Source organism: Carassius auratus, chromosome 28, assembly GCF_003368295.1.
Source record: "Carassius auratus strain Wakin chromosome 28, ASM336829v1, whole genome shotgun sequence".
In the NCBI taxonomy this organism is placed as follows: Eukaryota; Metazoa; Chordata; class Actinopteri; order Cypriniformes; family Cyprinidae; genus Carassius; species Carassius auratus.
This window is the reverse complement of record NC_039270.1, coordinates 16,384,529-16,401,188: the sequence shown is the minus strand read 5'-3', so window position 1 is coordinate 16,401,188 and position 16,660 is coordinate 16,384,529. Positions and strand designations below refer to the sequence as shown.

The window sequence follows — 16,660 nt, the reverse complement described above, 5'->3', positions numbered from 1 at the left end:
TATATCATTATAGTCTATGATAAATAATAATAATAATAGAAAGAAAGAAAGAAAGAAAGAAAGAAAGAAAGAAAGAAAGAAAGAAAGAAAGAAAGAAAGAAAGAAAGAAAGAAAGAAAGAAACCTTGAATTTAAACTGTCATAGGAATGAGGAGAAATCCCACTCAAAACATATGCTGGGATATTTTCCAGCAAAAGCAATAATATTCAAACTATGTGGTAGCTAGGCTATCTCAGGCAGCAGGGTTGCCCTAAGCGCTGCAATCACTCCATCCGCGCTAAAAGATTCGCTGCGCGTCTAGTGATGCGTGCTAGTGATGGTCACTTCGAAAACCTTTCCAAATCATTAAAAAAGGATTCTTGAAAATTATTCAAATTCTTGTTCTACATCTCCCCCACTACAACTGTGGTCATTTTTATGTTGCTTCACCGTTTCATTCTTAATAATTCTAAATTCTAAAATCACCACCAATACTATTTACTACCTCACTCTGCAGACATTTAAAAAATCATTAAACACACACAAAAAAAACTTTCATTATTTAATAACTGAGTGCCAAACTCATGAGTAATCCTATTTAACTCACCATACAGACATCATTAAAAAATGATTTACATCTTATCGAAGTACCACTGTGGTACTTTTTATGTTGCTTTACTATTTCATTCTTTAATAATTGATTGTCTTTTCTTTTCTTTATGAATTTTTTTTAACTATGTATACCAACACACGTGTCTCAGGCCAAAACATTTTACAAACCCATTGCAAATATTGAACGTTTAATAAATTAAATACAATTATACAATACAATACCATAAGACGTGCCTGTATGTGTTTTTTAAATAGCCTATTATGTATCGATTAATTGACTGTGGTTCAGTTTGATACGCGCTCCGTTTTTCTTAATTATTTTGAAAAGTTTAAAGTAGTTAAGGCGGCAAACCTGAGTCACGTGACGGGTTTGCTATGACAAACAGCTTCGCCTTCCTTAAAATAAGGGGAAAAAGCTGTACTGACAGACCACTAGTTCATCAACTCTTTTCCGTTTATTTTGCATTCTCAAAGCTCTTAAAATGTGGTTCCCTTTGTGATTCTTGTTATGAAGGATAACTTTTCTAATTATTAAAAAGTTGTCTTAAAGGGTGTTTAAAGATGAGTGGGAAAAAAAGGAAAACAAATAATATTTATATTATTTTATTTTGACTTCTCTTTGAAGGGCTAAATGGGCTACTTAATTTGGGGGCTTAAACCCCAACCCATTCAGATTGTCCGAGTCTGTCTGCGCGCAGCTGTTTCTATGTTAAAGAGACTGAACAAGAACCTTTCTACTGCCGTCAGTATGGAAGCATATGGGTAGCATTATTCAATTTGGGGTGTAATATGCAAAATGACAATGCAATATGTAAAATGGCAATGCATTTCTGTATTTACATTTACATTTTCCAATACATTTGTGCAACGTTTGGTGCAAAATGAAAATGAAAATTAAATTACATAATTTTCATTTGCCATTTACTACACCAGTGTTAATATATAAAATGAATATTAATTTTAACGCTTTATAAGTTGCAAAATTAAAATGAAAATGTATTACAGAAATGATTAGATATGTCTAACATGTTAAAGCAAAAACTGTGGCAAAATGATCATTTAAATGCTATTTTTCTTAATTGCATTAACACTCACAGTCAAGACACTTACGATTGCATTTTCATTCAATGTCCCGCAATGAATGTAGCAAAATTCAATGAGCACATTGAAAATGCATTCCGAGCCGATCACGTGTCCCCTCCCTCGCGCCACGTCAATCATTGTGTGAACAAGGCGGGGCTTACAGAAGGTCAGAGACTCGAATCTCAAGAAGAGGATTCAATCAAGTGAGACAACATGGACAAGACAGTTGGTCCGTGTATGTTTTGATCATATCGGTTTATGGCTTCAATATTTCATTCGCACTTGTGGGCGGAGCTGAAACGCTGCTTTCATCTGATTGGTCGAATCGGATCGGTTTTCATCTGACAGCCTTCAGCTCGGTCTTGTCATTCTTTCAGGCAGAATAAGAGTCAGTGCGAGTGAAGCACTGAAATGTCTAAAACTACGCTCACTGTTAATTAGCATAATATTTGAATCAGATGTAGCTGGGCACATAATTCGTGCTGCTGAGACCTGCAAATTATTTCTAGGTTGTAGTATTGTATAAATATTGTCCCACTGATAAAAACAGTGCAAATAGTTCTGTCCCTTTGGATAACAGTGAAGTGGAAATTAAAATCAATAATAGACTGAACAGTTCCATGTCTGTAACATTTACCACTCTCATCTTTTAAGTCATAAGGCACTAGGTATGTGTGTGTGTGTGTGTGTGTGTGTGACATTAATAAATAATTGTAAAAATTAATATAGTTACATTTCTAAATAAAAATAGTAAAATTAGTCCTTGCTGCTCAGTGCTCATGTAGCCTACCCCAGAGCGCCCTCTCGCGGCTGGAGACGGTAATGTTTTCTCTTGGTCTTGAATAAATGTGACATACAGTCCAGTGCGACTTATATATGTTTTTTTCCTCGTCATGACGTATTTTTGGACTGATGCAACTTATACCGAAAAATACAGTTAACATTATTATTATTATTTATTATGAGAGTAATTGACACAGACTAGAACTTTAATGTTTCACCCAATTCAGCTTATATCTTTAGACTCGTCCGACTCGTGTTGCTTGTATAACTGGCCAGACTTACCTTCCCCAAAAATCCTATTTAATTTTATTTCATACATTTGACTATATTTATTTCCACTTCACTGTTATCCAAAGGGACAGAACTATTTGCACTGTTTTTATCAGTGGGACAATATTCATACAATACTACAACCTAGAAATAATTTGCAGGTCTCAGCAGCACGAATTATGTGCCCAGCTACATCTGATTCAAATATTATGCTAATTAACAGTGAGCGTAGTTTCAGACATTTCAGTGCTTCACTCGCACTGGCTCTTATTCTGCCTGAAAGAATGACAAGACCGAGCTGAAGGCTGTCAGATGAAAACCGATCCGATTCGACCAATCAGATGAAAGCAGCGTTTCAGCTCCGCCCACAAGTGCGAATGAAATATTGAAGCAATAAACCGATATGATCAAAACATACACGGACCAACTGTCTTGTCCATGTTGTCTCACTTGATTGAATCCTCTTCTTGAGATTCGAGTCTCTGACCTTCTGTAAGCCCCGCCTTGTTCACACAATGATTGACGTGGCGCGAGGGCGGGGACACGTGATCGGCTCGGAATGCATTTTCAATGTGAACATTGAATTTTGCTACATTCATTGCGGGACATTGAATGAAAATGCAATCGTAAGTGTCTTGACTGTGAGTGTTAATGCAATTAAGAAAAATAGCATTTAAATGATCATTTTGCCACAGTTTTTGCTTTAACATGTTAGACATATCTAATCATTTCTGTAATACATTTTCATTTTAATTTTGCAACTTATAAAGCGTTAAAATTAATATTCATTTTACATATTAAAACTGGTGTAGTAAATGGCAAATGAAAATTATGTAATTTAATTTTCATTTTCATTTTGCACCAAACGTTGCACAAATGTATTGGAAAATGTAAATGTAAATACAGAAATGCATTGCCATTTTACATATTGCATTGTCATTTTGCATATTACACCCCAAATTGAATAATGCTACCCATATGCTTCCATACGTCAGCACTCTTCAGGAGACAGACCCCAAATACTTCAAGTTTGTTTCTTTAGAAATTCAGAATTACTTGCTTACCAATGGATCCTCTGCAGTGAATGGGTGCCGCCACAATAAGTCCAAACAGCTGATAAAAACATCACAATAATCACAAGTAATCCACACCTTTCCAGTCCATCAATTAACATATTGTGAAAAAAACAACTGTGTGTTTGTAATAAATTAATCAAGACGCTTTTAACTTCAAAAAGTAATCTCATTAAAATCAGGTGAGACCTTTCAGAGCAGGACATAACGAAGAGACCCCTAATTTAAGGCATCATGAGATAATGGTTAAATAACTCAATTAATTAATATCTTATATTAAAAAAAAACATACAGTATTATGATACATTTCTTATTCTGAGGAAAAATGATCAAACGGAACAATTTTAATAATAATGAATGGAGCATAAAAGGTTAAATATAGCCATTTTTTTTATTATTTTAATGCATACAGAGGTTAGTTTAAATTAACAAAATGCCCTTTGTTGCTGACTATTTTCTCTTAGTTTAAGTTTTCAGGTTTGAGGCAGTGGACCCCTGTGTGTTTATTATTATAGAGAAAGCATGCTTAAAAATGCATGTTTGAATTCAGTCCAGAAACAGCATGATATCTCCAAAGCTGCTTACAAAGTAGCCACGTTGAGATGTCTTTTATTAGTTAGACCTCCATCCATCCATGAAATTGGTGTAAAACACCAGTCAGAAGACTGTGGTCTGTGGTGAATATTTGCCCAATATCTTGTTCTGATACAGCTATATGAAGTTGAATGATTACTCATTCCACCCTGTGACTTCATAGAAGAGGGCTTTTATCAGGCGTGATTCATACGTGACCGTGTTCTTGCCAATGTGCATGCGGTCCTCCTCCAGAGGCTGCTCTATGATGGCAGGCACATCTTTTCCATACACTAGAGGGGAGGGTAAAAAAATAAAATAATTAGTCCCATGAAGAATCTCGGGATTGAAAATTAATTAGTGTCTCAGCTTTCAAAAACCAGCATTTCATCCCCAATGAATTAAACAATCGAAACAACAGTGAACTAGTAATCACTGGATTAGATTTTGATACTTTGCGAATTACTGGAGGATTAAAGCTACGCGTTAACACAGTCCTGCTACATATGAAACAGGATACAGTGCATGTTTTCAGCCGTTTCAAACCATTTTTTTGGAGGATGTACTTACATTCACAGTGCTCTAGGAACTGAATGCACTCTTGCACCACTGAATCCCTGAGCATGATCATGTGCTTGGCCATGTTTTCCAGCAGTGACAGAAAACATCTCTTAGCATAGAACCACGTGTCTGTTCCAAGCTGAAAACATAGGATGGCAGTGTCATGTCAAGCACAATGACTACATAATATCACATGAACATCATTTCAGTAAAAGAAGTAAACATCAGACTAAAAGTAAGTGCTGTACATCTGCTACAGCATCATAAGATCAAGAATGCGGAGGTCCTTGAGTAACATTATTTATGCAGCTGGAAACAGCAAGGACCTCTTCAGTGGATATTTATTTGTGTGTACACAAAAATACATGATGATAACTGTATCAGAGCAGGACTAAGATAAATACAGCAAGTAAGGAATATGAAAGTCTATGTGCTGTCTAAACTCAACTAAAGATGGTTATTAAAACAGTAAATTAAATATTGATTACCTTTTTGTTGTAAGGCTCAAGGCTTTTTATGACACGAGAAATGCCAAAGTCATAGTTCCCTTTAGCACAATACAAAGTCCTGGAAGAAATTATGCATTGTAAGTATTACAAGTAATTCACATTGAGAATAGATGTCTTTAAATATAAAGGTTTTCTTTTGAAATGCATATTGCTCATAAGTTTAGGGCCAGTAAGAGTTTCAAAAAGTGTTATGAAAGAAAAAAATATATACTTTTTTCAATGTTTTTTTAAAATGCTGCTTAATATTTTTGTGTAAACCATGATTTTTGATAAAAAATAAAAATCATTCTGATACCAAACTTTTGAATGGCAGTGCAATATACACAGACTGCTTTTACAGCGTCATCTTATATTATGATATTTCAGGTTATACTTATACGTATCTGTATGAACTGTATAAGATAAATGCTCATAGAGGATGTTCTTAAAAAAATTATTTGACATCCATGTTACAAGTTACACGTACTTACTGTTATAATAACAATAAGTTATGCATAATTACATGCAAGTAACTCTAAGCCAAACCCTAATCCTAACCCTACCCATATAGTAAGTACATGTAGTTAATTAATATTACTCAGTACTTAAATTTATAATTACGCTGTTACAAGGACACTTAAAAATAAAATGTAACCTAAATATATTGTACATACCCTATTACAAGGTTGACAATACACAGATGAAAGATTTTTTTGTCCGGATCATCATACGAGATTTGCTCCTCTTCTTTCTCTATCTTCCTCATCAGTTCCTCTGCCTGTACACACACAGACGCAGACCCGAAGGGAAAGAAAAATATGATGAAACAAAGCTGCTCCAGTGCTATCAATTGTAATTAAATAGGATTCAAATTTTTACCTCTTCATTTTGGCTGGTCATGATGTATGACACACACAGGTTAGCAAGGACAATCGCACTGACGTTAAGGATCTACAGGACAAAATGTGACTGTTAATTCATTGTGAGGATGCGAATAACAGTAGACACACTTTGAAATCAAACATCATGCCGCAAACTCCATGCAGTCACACAGTGAGACTCCAAGAGTCCGAGATCATTTTACCGAGGGTTTTGTTTTGCAGGGACACTCTTGAATGTTACACTGTTCCAGCTAGCAAGCAGAGGAGCAATGGGAAGAGGAAGATGTTTTCATTTGAAAGGTTTAGATTTGTTATAGGATTGTCTGCCATGGACGGACAAGTGTCATCCACCATCACAGAAGACAAATAAAATACTATTTATACCTACATTTATCTATTTACACTATAAAATATATAAAAATGTATAGTATATAAAATATTAGCAAACATATTAACTGTCATTTTGCATGCACAAGTTATTTTATTTTCTAATATCCATGAATAAAAAAAAAACGAGTTCTTATTTTACAGTTTTTTTTTCACATCTGGATCCCACTGTTTATGCAAAATACCATATTACTGGTTAACTGATTTAGGTTATTGTTATCTACTGTATTAAAAAAAAGACCATTAGTAACTTTAATTCGTCATCTGTATTTCATAAGCTATCATTCTTATTTTTTTATTTAAAGGTGGACTTGGCTTTTATGGAAAGCATTAGTCTTTAAAGGGACTCAAAATATATTAAAAGTGACCAGAAAAGCACATTTATTAACACTGAACTTACATTCTCATAATGCTTCTTAACGATGGGCTCATAGAAGCCTATGGCTTCTTTATATTTGTTGTCTTGCATGAAGAGCACATGAGCAACATTAAGTTTCCAAGTGTCGTGCTCATTACAGAACTCCAGTGACTTATGGAAGATCTTTTCCACCATGCTGTAGTTCTCACGGTTCCAGTAGACTCTGGCCTGTGCCATTAGTACAGGGATGTACCTTAAGAAAAAAAAAACACACTTAAGTATTTGTATATGGTGAACATTTTACATATTTACACAAAAGGACAAAAATTTAAGGACAAATCTTTAGTAATCACCTTTTTTGTAAATCACTTCATACAAAGCATCTGCTAAATGCATAAATGCAATCAATGGAAATGAATCTTACATTTACCTCTCAAGAACCTCGTCATAGTCTTGGACATATTTTTTTAGAGATTCATCATCCCGATTGTGCCTTGCTTCCTGCACCTTTGAGGAAAGGGATTTTAGCGTTTTTAAATGAATTAGCCATTCTAGTGTCAGACATACTGATATCATAATGGTGTTTTTAGGGAGTAGCATAAATGCTGTGAGTTGCTGAAAGGCAAAATGCCAAGCTGTAACCTGTTTCGTAACCTTGCGCAGCTGCTCAATCAGTTTTCCAGCAATTTCATCAAATTTTCGGAAAGCCTACGTTAGAGGAAAAGTCAATTTAATAAAAAAACAAATGCTCACTAGATACTTGCCAAGAGTTTGAAAAGATGACTTACTTCCTCAGGTGCTGTCTGACATGTGATCATGGCATCCAGGAACTCATAGAGGTACTATAAACAGGAGAACAAAACTTTAGCCCTACCGTCTCCATGCGAGTTCGGACTGATGTGCCAATATGCATGAGGCAACTCTGCAATTATCACCTGGTTTGTTATTATTTGCAAATGCCTTATGGCCAGAGGAATCAATCAATGTGGATGTTATTATTGGAACGACTATCTGGGCAAATGAAAGTGGAGACTTGTATATACATGTTTTCATTTTCATAAAACTAGCAATGCAAATACTACAAGGCTACGAGGGAAATAAACCATGAAATTGCTACAGAATCAATAGTGCCTTACCGGTGTGAGGAACTTGTAAGTGAGATGAGCATTTTCAGCCAAGACATCTGCAGCAAGGTCAAAGTACTGTAGACAACAAAAGCAAAGAAACCTCATACAACCCTTAAAGAAGCTTCTTTAGAGTTTCTATGAAAGCTTAAGTACATAATTAATATACCACTACCAAACAGTTTCCTGAATGCTAGGAAGTGTTAGCAATGAAGCAGACTAACCTCATGTTTACAATAAAGCAATAGTAAGTTGCCAAAAGTGACAGGAGGAAAGGGGTTTTGCTGAAGGAGAAAAGCAAGTTTCTCAAAACCCTCTGTGGGCTTGGTGTCCATGTTCATTAGGGCCTGGTTGTGAAGAGTGACAGGATCTAGCTCCTAAATGTAAAAAAAAAGGGAAAAAAAGAAAGGAAAATCATCAATTCCTTGGTTGATGACTTTAAACACTCACAGTATGAGCCAACTTTCAAATTTAAAAGCTTATCTTACACAGAAACAGACTAAGGGAGCTAATTAACAAATTATTGAAAATGTACAATATAAACTATCAAAGGTCTAGACTAGAGTACATGGCAAATAATCACTGACATTACAGTCGTTCCACTAGGGGGCAGCAGATAACTACGTTCGCTTGTCCATTTTGCAGAACAGACCCTGTGACCCTGGACCACAAAACCTTAAGTGTCTTAAGTGTCAATTTTTCGAATTATAAGGATTGGACATTATTTGTCTGAGATACAACTATTTGAAAATCTGGAATCTGAGGATGCAAAATAAATCAAAATATTGAGAAAACCGCCTTTTAAGTTGTCCAAATGCATATTACTAATCAAAAATTAACTTTTGATACATTTAAAAGAATAAAAGAAAAATCGATCATTTTGACCCATACAATGTATGTAAAACCAGCAACTTAAGACTTAAGTTTTGTGGTCCAGGGTAACACAAATTCCAGGTATGCATAAACTAAAGATTTCAGCATGAAGGGTTAGCCTGTCTATCTGTATACTAACATTAAAACTGCACTGTATAATTGCTAGATTTCAGATTAATAAGCACATTTTGTCTATACATAGGCCCTCTTTTCGGGAAATGACATAACCCAGTAAATGCATCTTTGCGCAGTCCCCTGAATTCTTACTAAAACCTGGTACATTCCTTGTATTAGTCCTAGCTGCAGATTCAGTGTTTAAAAATACCTGTCCTGCGGGAAGAAACAGTGTATTTATGCGTGCTTATATAAGATGGATCATTGTTTGGACTCATTAACATCGAGATGGCAGTTCAAACTAGCACAGAAACATGTCCCTGCAGCCCACCATTATTCCAGCCGGCAGGTGTGGGCTTACCAGCTCCACCAATACAAACCCCAGCAGAACCGGAATCTCAGAAACTGCTAATTCCCAGTGCATAATTACAGCCAATCTGGTAAGGATTTGAGAAAATTAAACTTGAATTGTACGATTAAAAGGCAGTGCCAATGACTAGGTTATTTTCTTTCTTCTGAAATAGATGGCACATGGTCTGTCAATTTAGCATAAAAGTTCCTCAAGCGTGCATGTGAACTGGCATGCCTATGACACTGATTCACAAGAAGCTATCCTGCAAGAGTGAGCACGCTCAGATCAAACAGCATAACTAATGAGGAAAATATTCTCTTGACAGGCATCTGATCTTATCTGACAGCCTTTGTTTGCTGCATTGCAACAGAAATGAGAAAACACTCGGAAAATGTTTTACAGCAAAATCACCTGGAAATGTACTAAAATAAAATAGTGATGAGATATAAACACATAACCAGGTGTTTTCTGTGATTAAATTATAATCGGACACCACTTGAATACATTAAAAGCCAAATTCACCTAATAGAAGACTGCGATCGGATCTCTGAAAATACTTTCGAAGCTAGTTAGAGATGGTTTCTGTTCTCCTTTCATTGAGTATAAATGTGACAAGGTGTACATGCTAATGCATTTTGATTAAAGCAATATGTAATTATTGCACTGATTAAGTACTATATAATGAGGTTGAGCAACAGATAAAAATGATCTGTCACTTTGATGGACTAGGTTGTACATTTTCTATCGTGCTCTATTTATATCAGTGTTTAAAGAGCTTTTGCAGCTTCTTCTCTTTTTATTCTGCTTGCACAATGAGAATAAGTCAAACAGACACTGAGGTCTTGCAATCTGCTCGCCAATTTAATGATTAATATCCAATGTATTATTTCACTGAACTACACTTACAGTCTCTCATTTCTTTCCCCAACTCCTCAGTCTTGTCTCCCTCCTGGTGTGTTTTTGCGGGGACATTTTAAAACCTAATTTCTTCTCCTTTTTCTTCATATCTAATCATTAGCATCCTTTACACAATAGACCATACATATATATATTTTTCGTCTGTTTTATCCATATATAATGAATTTATAATGGAATGATCCATTATTGTATAAAAAATTCTGTGGTTGGCAGAAAATGTATGGTTAAAGCAATCTATAATGTAATACATGAGTGCCATTCCATTTCGAATGGATAAGAGAGATACATTTAAATGCAATCCTGCTAAACAATATTCAGATGCTATCCAGATACAAAATTAATGTGAATGCCAAGTGTCAAGGGGAAAAGTGTTACCACAGAGGTCACATTTTTAGTACCTCTTCTGATCTGGGGGGCATATCAGTAAGTGCTTCCTGTGCGGCAGCATCTGCAACAGAAAAGTCTAGATATATTAGGCCATAATCATTGAATCACATTAATTGAAGTTCAATAGTAGCCATTCTGTAGGCAGTCAAAACAGAGCAGTGCATCACCCCAGGCTAAATTATGCAGAAAGCCACTGAGCAAAACATAGTCTGTGCTGTAGACTTCATGCTTAAATTTGTGAGATATTTGCAGTAAAATATCCAAAAACCACTAGGCTAGTGTTATATATTTTGTCCAGCTGATTACTAACAATATCTCTAATGTTTTCAACTACTTGTAAATCATTAGAAAATTCCCATTTTAAACAGTGACACGGGGCAGTGCAGTCGCCTGTCAATGACGTTAGTTACCCTTTGTTACCGCCTTAACTGACGTAGAAACCACATGACAACAGTGTCGTGGACAAATGCTGAAGTAGTGTCTAGAGTCCAGCAAACCACAATCTTGCTTCAAGCAGTTCCTTATTTACATCTTCTTGCACGTTTTATTGTGGATTGTGTTACTTAATTATGGAACATAATTACAGTTTACCATCTGCCGCTGGTTCTGTCAACAAGGACAGCTCCCGTAAACGTAAACGTATGGGCCAACCAAACGAACCAAGAAGAGTTTGAGACAAGATGCGAGAAAGAGCGAAGATCAATATCGGAGTTGCATTTTCTAGATGGAAAGAGCTTTGTGACAAACTTTAACTAGAAAAAGATGCCGATCTCGCTTGTGTTTTACTCGACAGGTAAGTTGTTTTAATTCGTATCTTTACAGAAAACGTATGCTATTATAACAATCAACAAGATTAGTATTATAAGGCATACACATGATCTCTCTAGACCTGCGCGAGGACGCGTCTGATCCATAGTCTGATTGCGTCTTTGCATTGACTTTGTATATAATCTACTCGCGCAAATCGTTGAACTCGCTTTTGCTATGTATTTCCAATTATTGTGTTTGAATGTACATGAGTGTATATATTTGTTGAACAATTGTTCATCATTTTTATATCGTCTGATTGATGGCCTTCAGCGGTTGGGTAGAAGACAACAAATCCCATCATTCCACACTCCTTCTTAACTTCATCAAACCACGTGATTGTTGTTGTTTTGGTAGTGCGCCCTCTAGTGGCAGGTCCTACAACTTCTACCTCTAATTCTTAATGTAAAGCCACTAGGAATCCTGGAAGGCCACAGATCTGCTAATGGATTTGCAGTTTATAAAACGCTATGAATAAATAGAGTTCACATCAAAAAGCGCGTGATAGGAAGGCGCCAACATGTAACATCAGGCCTGGTGGTTTATCTATACTTACAGTTCTTCAGCTGGTATTCAATAGCTGCTTTCAGATTAAAGGCTTCAATCAAAGCAGTTTCGTGCAGGACGAGGGTGTTGCCGACACTTCTTACATCAATGCCTTCTGTTGTCATTCCAATACTGAGCTCTATAAAAATAAGAATCACTCATTGAAAATCACTCTATCGCACAGCAAATCTTACAACACCTAAAGGATTTCTGACACAAATACCTGGATGCTCTCTGATTCCACGTTCAATAATTTCTGCAATATATTTGAGTGCTGAAGCGTACTGCTTTAAACTGTAGTAACAAAGTGCTATATTGTAGGCCAGATCTGTATAAAAACAACAACAACAAAAAAAAACAATCAGAGTCCAGCACAGCTAGTTTTAGAAAACATTGCAGTGTGTCAAAAGGTCTCCATACCACATTCATTTCCATAAAAAAAAGAAAAAAATCTAAATTACTACCCTTATGCAGTGTGGTCAGCCAGTCAATGTTATGTTTGTAACTCTTGGCAGAACAGTTACTGGGAGACACCAGTGTGTGTGTCTGTCTGTTTTGTCTATTAAGCTTCTGCATGTAGACACCACAAACACACAGAGTTATAATTCAATGGTACCAGCGCTAAAGAAACTCTTCCTCACCTGGCTGGTAGCCCAGTACATTCATGGAGGACGTAAACTTTTTGCAAGCCTCTTCATACTCGCCCTCCTTATAAAGCAAACACCCCAGATCTACATCATAGTCTGGATCGTCCTGAGGCAACTGCTCAACCAGAGTCTGGAAGCAAAACCAAATATTTCAACAAAATAAACAGTCGCTCATGCCACATTCAGTGGTCAGATGGTGATTCATTTTCCACATGTGCCATTGCTGAGTTCTTTTTACATCTTTTCATTTATTTGCCCTCATGTCAAAACTAGTGCAACTTCCATTTATAAATAAAAATAAATAAGATTGCACAAATATAGATATATTTATTTTTATTTTTAATATATTGTACACTGAATCACTACATTCTTTAACAATTTTACAAATGTGTTCCATAGAATAATTAAAGTCATAGATTTTAGAATGACATTTAGAATTAGGTTTAGAATGAAATAAGAGTGAATAAATTACATGAGAAAGAAAATGTTACCTTTGCACCTGAAAAATCTTCCTCTCCATATGTGATGGCAGCTTGCAGTTTAATCATCTGTTTAGAAATGGTATGAATAATAATATAGTTTTTAAATAAGCATCAATAAAATAAAAGGAATGCAATTTGACATGCCAGCAATAACCATTTTTTAAACTGATGAACACTACCATTTAAAAGTTGGAGGCTTTTAATGTTTTTGAAAGAAGTTCTTCATGCTGCTTACTAAGGCTGCATTTATTTGTTTAAAAATACAGTAAAAACATTCATATTGTGAAATGTAATTAAAAAGTACAACATATGCTATTTTAATCCATTGTAAAATGTAATTTATTATTGTTATGACAAAGCTGAACTTCCAGCAGCTTCCGGTAATCAAAGGTAACTAAGCTCGTCAAAGAACAAAATTACCATCCAATCACAATCAAATAATATTAGATATCATGAAATAAAATGTCTCATATTGTGGTCATACAGTACATCACGCCAAACCCAATCCCCCATCCCGTCCCTTATTGAACCATGATAAATCTGGTAATCCTATATATAAACCTGCAAACAGTTTTAAGGATGGTACATTTTCTTAATACACACATTTTTTCCAGATGTGACCAAAGGTGATGTGTATTCACCTTAGTATGACTAGTTGTGGTGTCCAAGAGAAAAGTGGCTTTCATGGCCTCTGGGAAGGCACACGCTCCATACAGAGACTGAGCATAGTAAAGTTTGTAGTCCTCGACCTCTGGGTGAAGCTGTGTCAGCTGTTCATAACATTCTGCGGCATTAGTGAAGTCCTGCATGTGATAGTAGCAGTAGCCCAGCAGAGACAGAGCAGCCCTGGACTGGACACACACAGACAGTCAGTCATACAGAAATCATACGTCTTATAAAAGAGAGATTTTATAAATACACTCATATTGTGTGTGTGTGTCTATATATATAGTAATTTTATATTTGAAATTGATTATTTTCCTAAACAACAGAGAACACAGTTTAAAGCAATGACTAAATGTAAATGTAAAGCACAGGACGTCCACTGACTGATTCAGTGTAAAGGATGTGTTCAGTATGACTGCTGAAACTTACTTTAGTGTGTTTCTGGTGCTCTTTGCTCAGAATATGAATTGCGTCTCCATATCGCCCCTCTTTGATCTTATAAAGAAATAAATACGCTTATAATGAAAGTCAACCATTTCGATAAAAATTAAATTGTTAAAAAGCTGTTTTTGCTAAACGTTTTGCTAAAAGTGAATACAAGCAAACAGCATACAGCAGGGATAACTCAGCTAACGTTAGCCCGTTAGCTTGTGCAGCTAATAACTCACCATTTTGTACACGGTGGCCGTGTATTCGCCGTCTTTAATAGTTGTTAGCGGCATTGTCGAAAAAAAGCTTTACCCCATATACAAAAACTTCAAATTAAGAAAGCTGAAGATGAAACCCTTCTGTGTTTTCAGAGACGCAGCCTTCCTGTATCTTAGCAACCGTCCCAGAAACGGATGTGACATAATCATTACAGCGTTACTCTCCAGCGTGCTCTGGTCTCTGGTCTCTGCCATAGACAGTAAAAGAAGTCTCTGCAGACACTTAAAGAGAACTCATATCTGGGTCATTCCTGGTATGCGGTAACATTTTGGCTTCATAAATGCTGGGGAAAAAAGTAACATGATTTTTTTTTTTTTTTGCATTCTACCTAAATAGTGATATGTTTAACTATTAGGAATGGATATAGGTCAAGCTCGGGGACTCAAAAAATAATGATTATGGGTAGATTGTTCAGACACTGGCCATGAGCATATTGCACCCAGTTAGGGACATGTAGATAGTTACCACAACATGTTAATAATGTAAATGTTACACAATAATAAGCTTTTCTTGGATAGTATGTCCCTTATGCCATCTTATTATTTTTATTTGAAAAACAATAACAAATCAATTATTGCTGAATAAAATATGTCTTAATTATTAAGAACAGGTACTTTTTGTGCCAATTTTTGCCAATAGGGTTCTAAATAATAATAAAAATTGCTAAAAAATTTATATATGCTGTTAGTGCTTCTCACCTCACAAAATAAGACAAAAGTATGCCAAACAATTACCGTTGCTATGAAAATATTATTTAAAATGACTTGTCTAACAGGGTAGAAAGGAGCATAACAGGATGGATCACCAGTGTTAAAAGGTTCGTTAATGGTGGACACGCTTTCCATCATTATCCTGCATGGTTTCCGATCTGTAATGTGTGGACCTGCACCTATATTGTTTCAAAGTGATACCAAAAAAAAAAATAATAATAATCCAGATTTTCTTTGGGGGAGGGACACAATCAATCATGGTGGCAAAACGATTATCTGTTCAGATGACTATACAGTATATACACACTTATATAGAAATTTATTTGCTATATACATTAAATACTATTTATTCTATTAGAATTTCCACGCTGTTAGTTACACATCCCACCCTGTTTTTGAGCTTTATTAGCCATAGCTCATTAAGTGATCAACATTTAGCTGGCTAACCTTCTACAGATTAACAGAACTTTCATAACTATGTCAGATTTGTTTTTACATTTTTTTTGATAGGACAAACATTCTCCATAATATAGCCTAACCGGGTGGAACTTTAAGAATGGGACAAGCAGGATAACATTTCAATAACTGAAAAAAAAAAGTTGAGAGTTGAAGCTTACCTCAGTTTGTACAGATGAATTGCAGAGGGAAAATAAATTATGTCACTTATACAAAATGGTCTCAATTAAATTGCAGTCGGTTTTAGAGTAATAGAAAGTATGTACTAACAAGGTGGAAAATGAATTCAGGGACAGGGTTATTGAAGAAAATTGTAAAAAAAAAAAAAAAAAAAAAAAAAAAAAACTATATTTTCAAATGATTTATATGTATGAGTTGAGGCAGTTTAGCCTAGTCTATAACATAATTAAAACAAATTTTGAGTTTTTTAAAATCATTTTATGGTTTATATTTCTTGTGGAAGTTGATCACTTCCACTGAGGACATAATAAAATTGAATGCATATATCAATGAAAAGGTGTGTCAAATACAAAATAGTATTTATAATTTCTATTATCCCTTTTGTAGTGATAAAGAAGACCTAAATATACAATTTAAGCCATATCTTATAAATATGTGACTCATTTTAGAGAAAATATGATTAAATAAATCATTGGGACATAAAAGTCACTGTATTACAGGAATAACCCATCTGCTTAAAAGATTCTGTAGCCTATTTTTAGTACATAAGATACAGCATTGGCATATATATTGTCAATTTCTGTGTCACTTTCTTCATATATATAAGTAATTAGACACCAGATATAATTTTTGATATATATA

General features: G+C 35.2%; 1 protein-coding gene across 2 annotated transcripts; it reads right to left on the bottom strand.

The window, feature by feature from the left end:
• Window positions 1-4,172: 4,172 nt before the first annotated feature.
• Window positions 4,173-14,817, bottom strand: ift70 (intraflagellar transport 70). 2 transcript variants are annotated; one of them, XM_026208209.1, is made up of 19 exons: window positions 14,633-14,817; window positions 14,394-14,459; window positions 13,940-14,149; window positions 13,308-13,364; window positions 12,811-12,946; window positions 12,393-12,497; window positions 12,180-12,308; window positions 10,828-10,877; window positions 8,397-8,549; window positions 8,185-8,250; window positions 7,837-7,890; window positions 7,691-7,756; window positions 7,479-7,555; window positions 7,091-7,301; window positions 6,302-6,373; window positions 6,097-6,200; window positions 5,423-5,501; window positions 4,944-5,073; window positions 4,173-4,666 (listed from the first exon to the last, which is right to left on the bottom strand). In XM_026208209.1, the coding sequence occupies exons 1-19, from the start codon at window positions 14,684-14,686 to the stop codon at window positions 4,530-4,532; spliced, it is 1,956 nt and encodes a 651-aa protein (XP_026063994.1). In that variant the 5' UTR covers window positions 14,687-14,817; the 3' UTR covers window positions 4,173-4,529. The 2 variants fall into 2 exon arrangements, with proteins under 2 accessions (XP_026063994.1, XP_026063995.1); XM_026208210.1 differs by having other exon boundaries at window positions 7,703-7,756.
• Window positions 14,818-16,660: the final 1,843 nt, after the last annotated feature.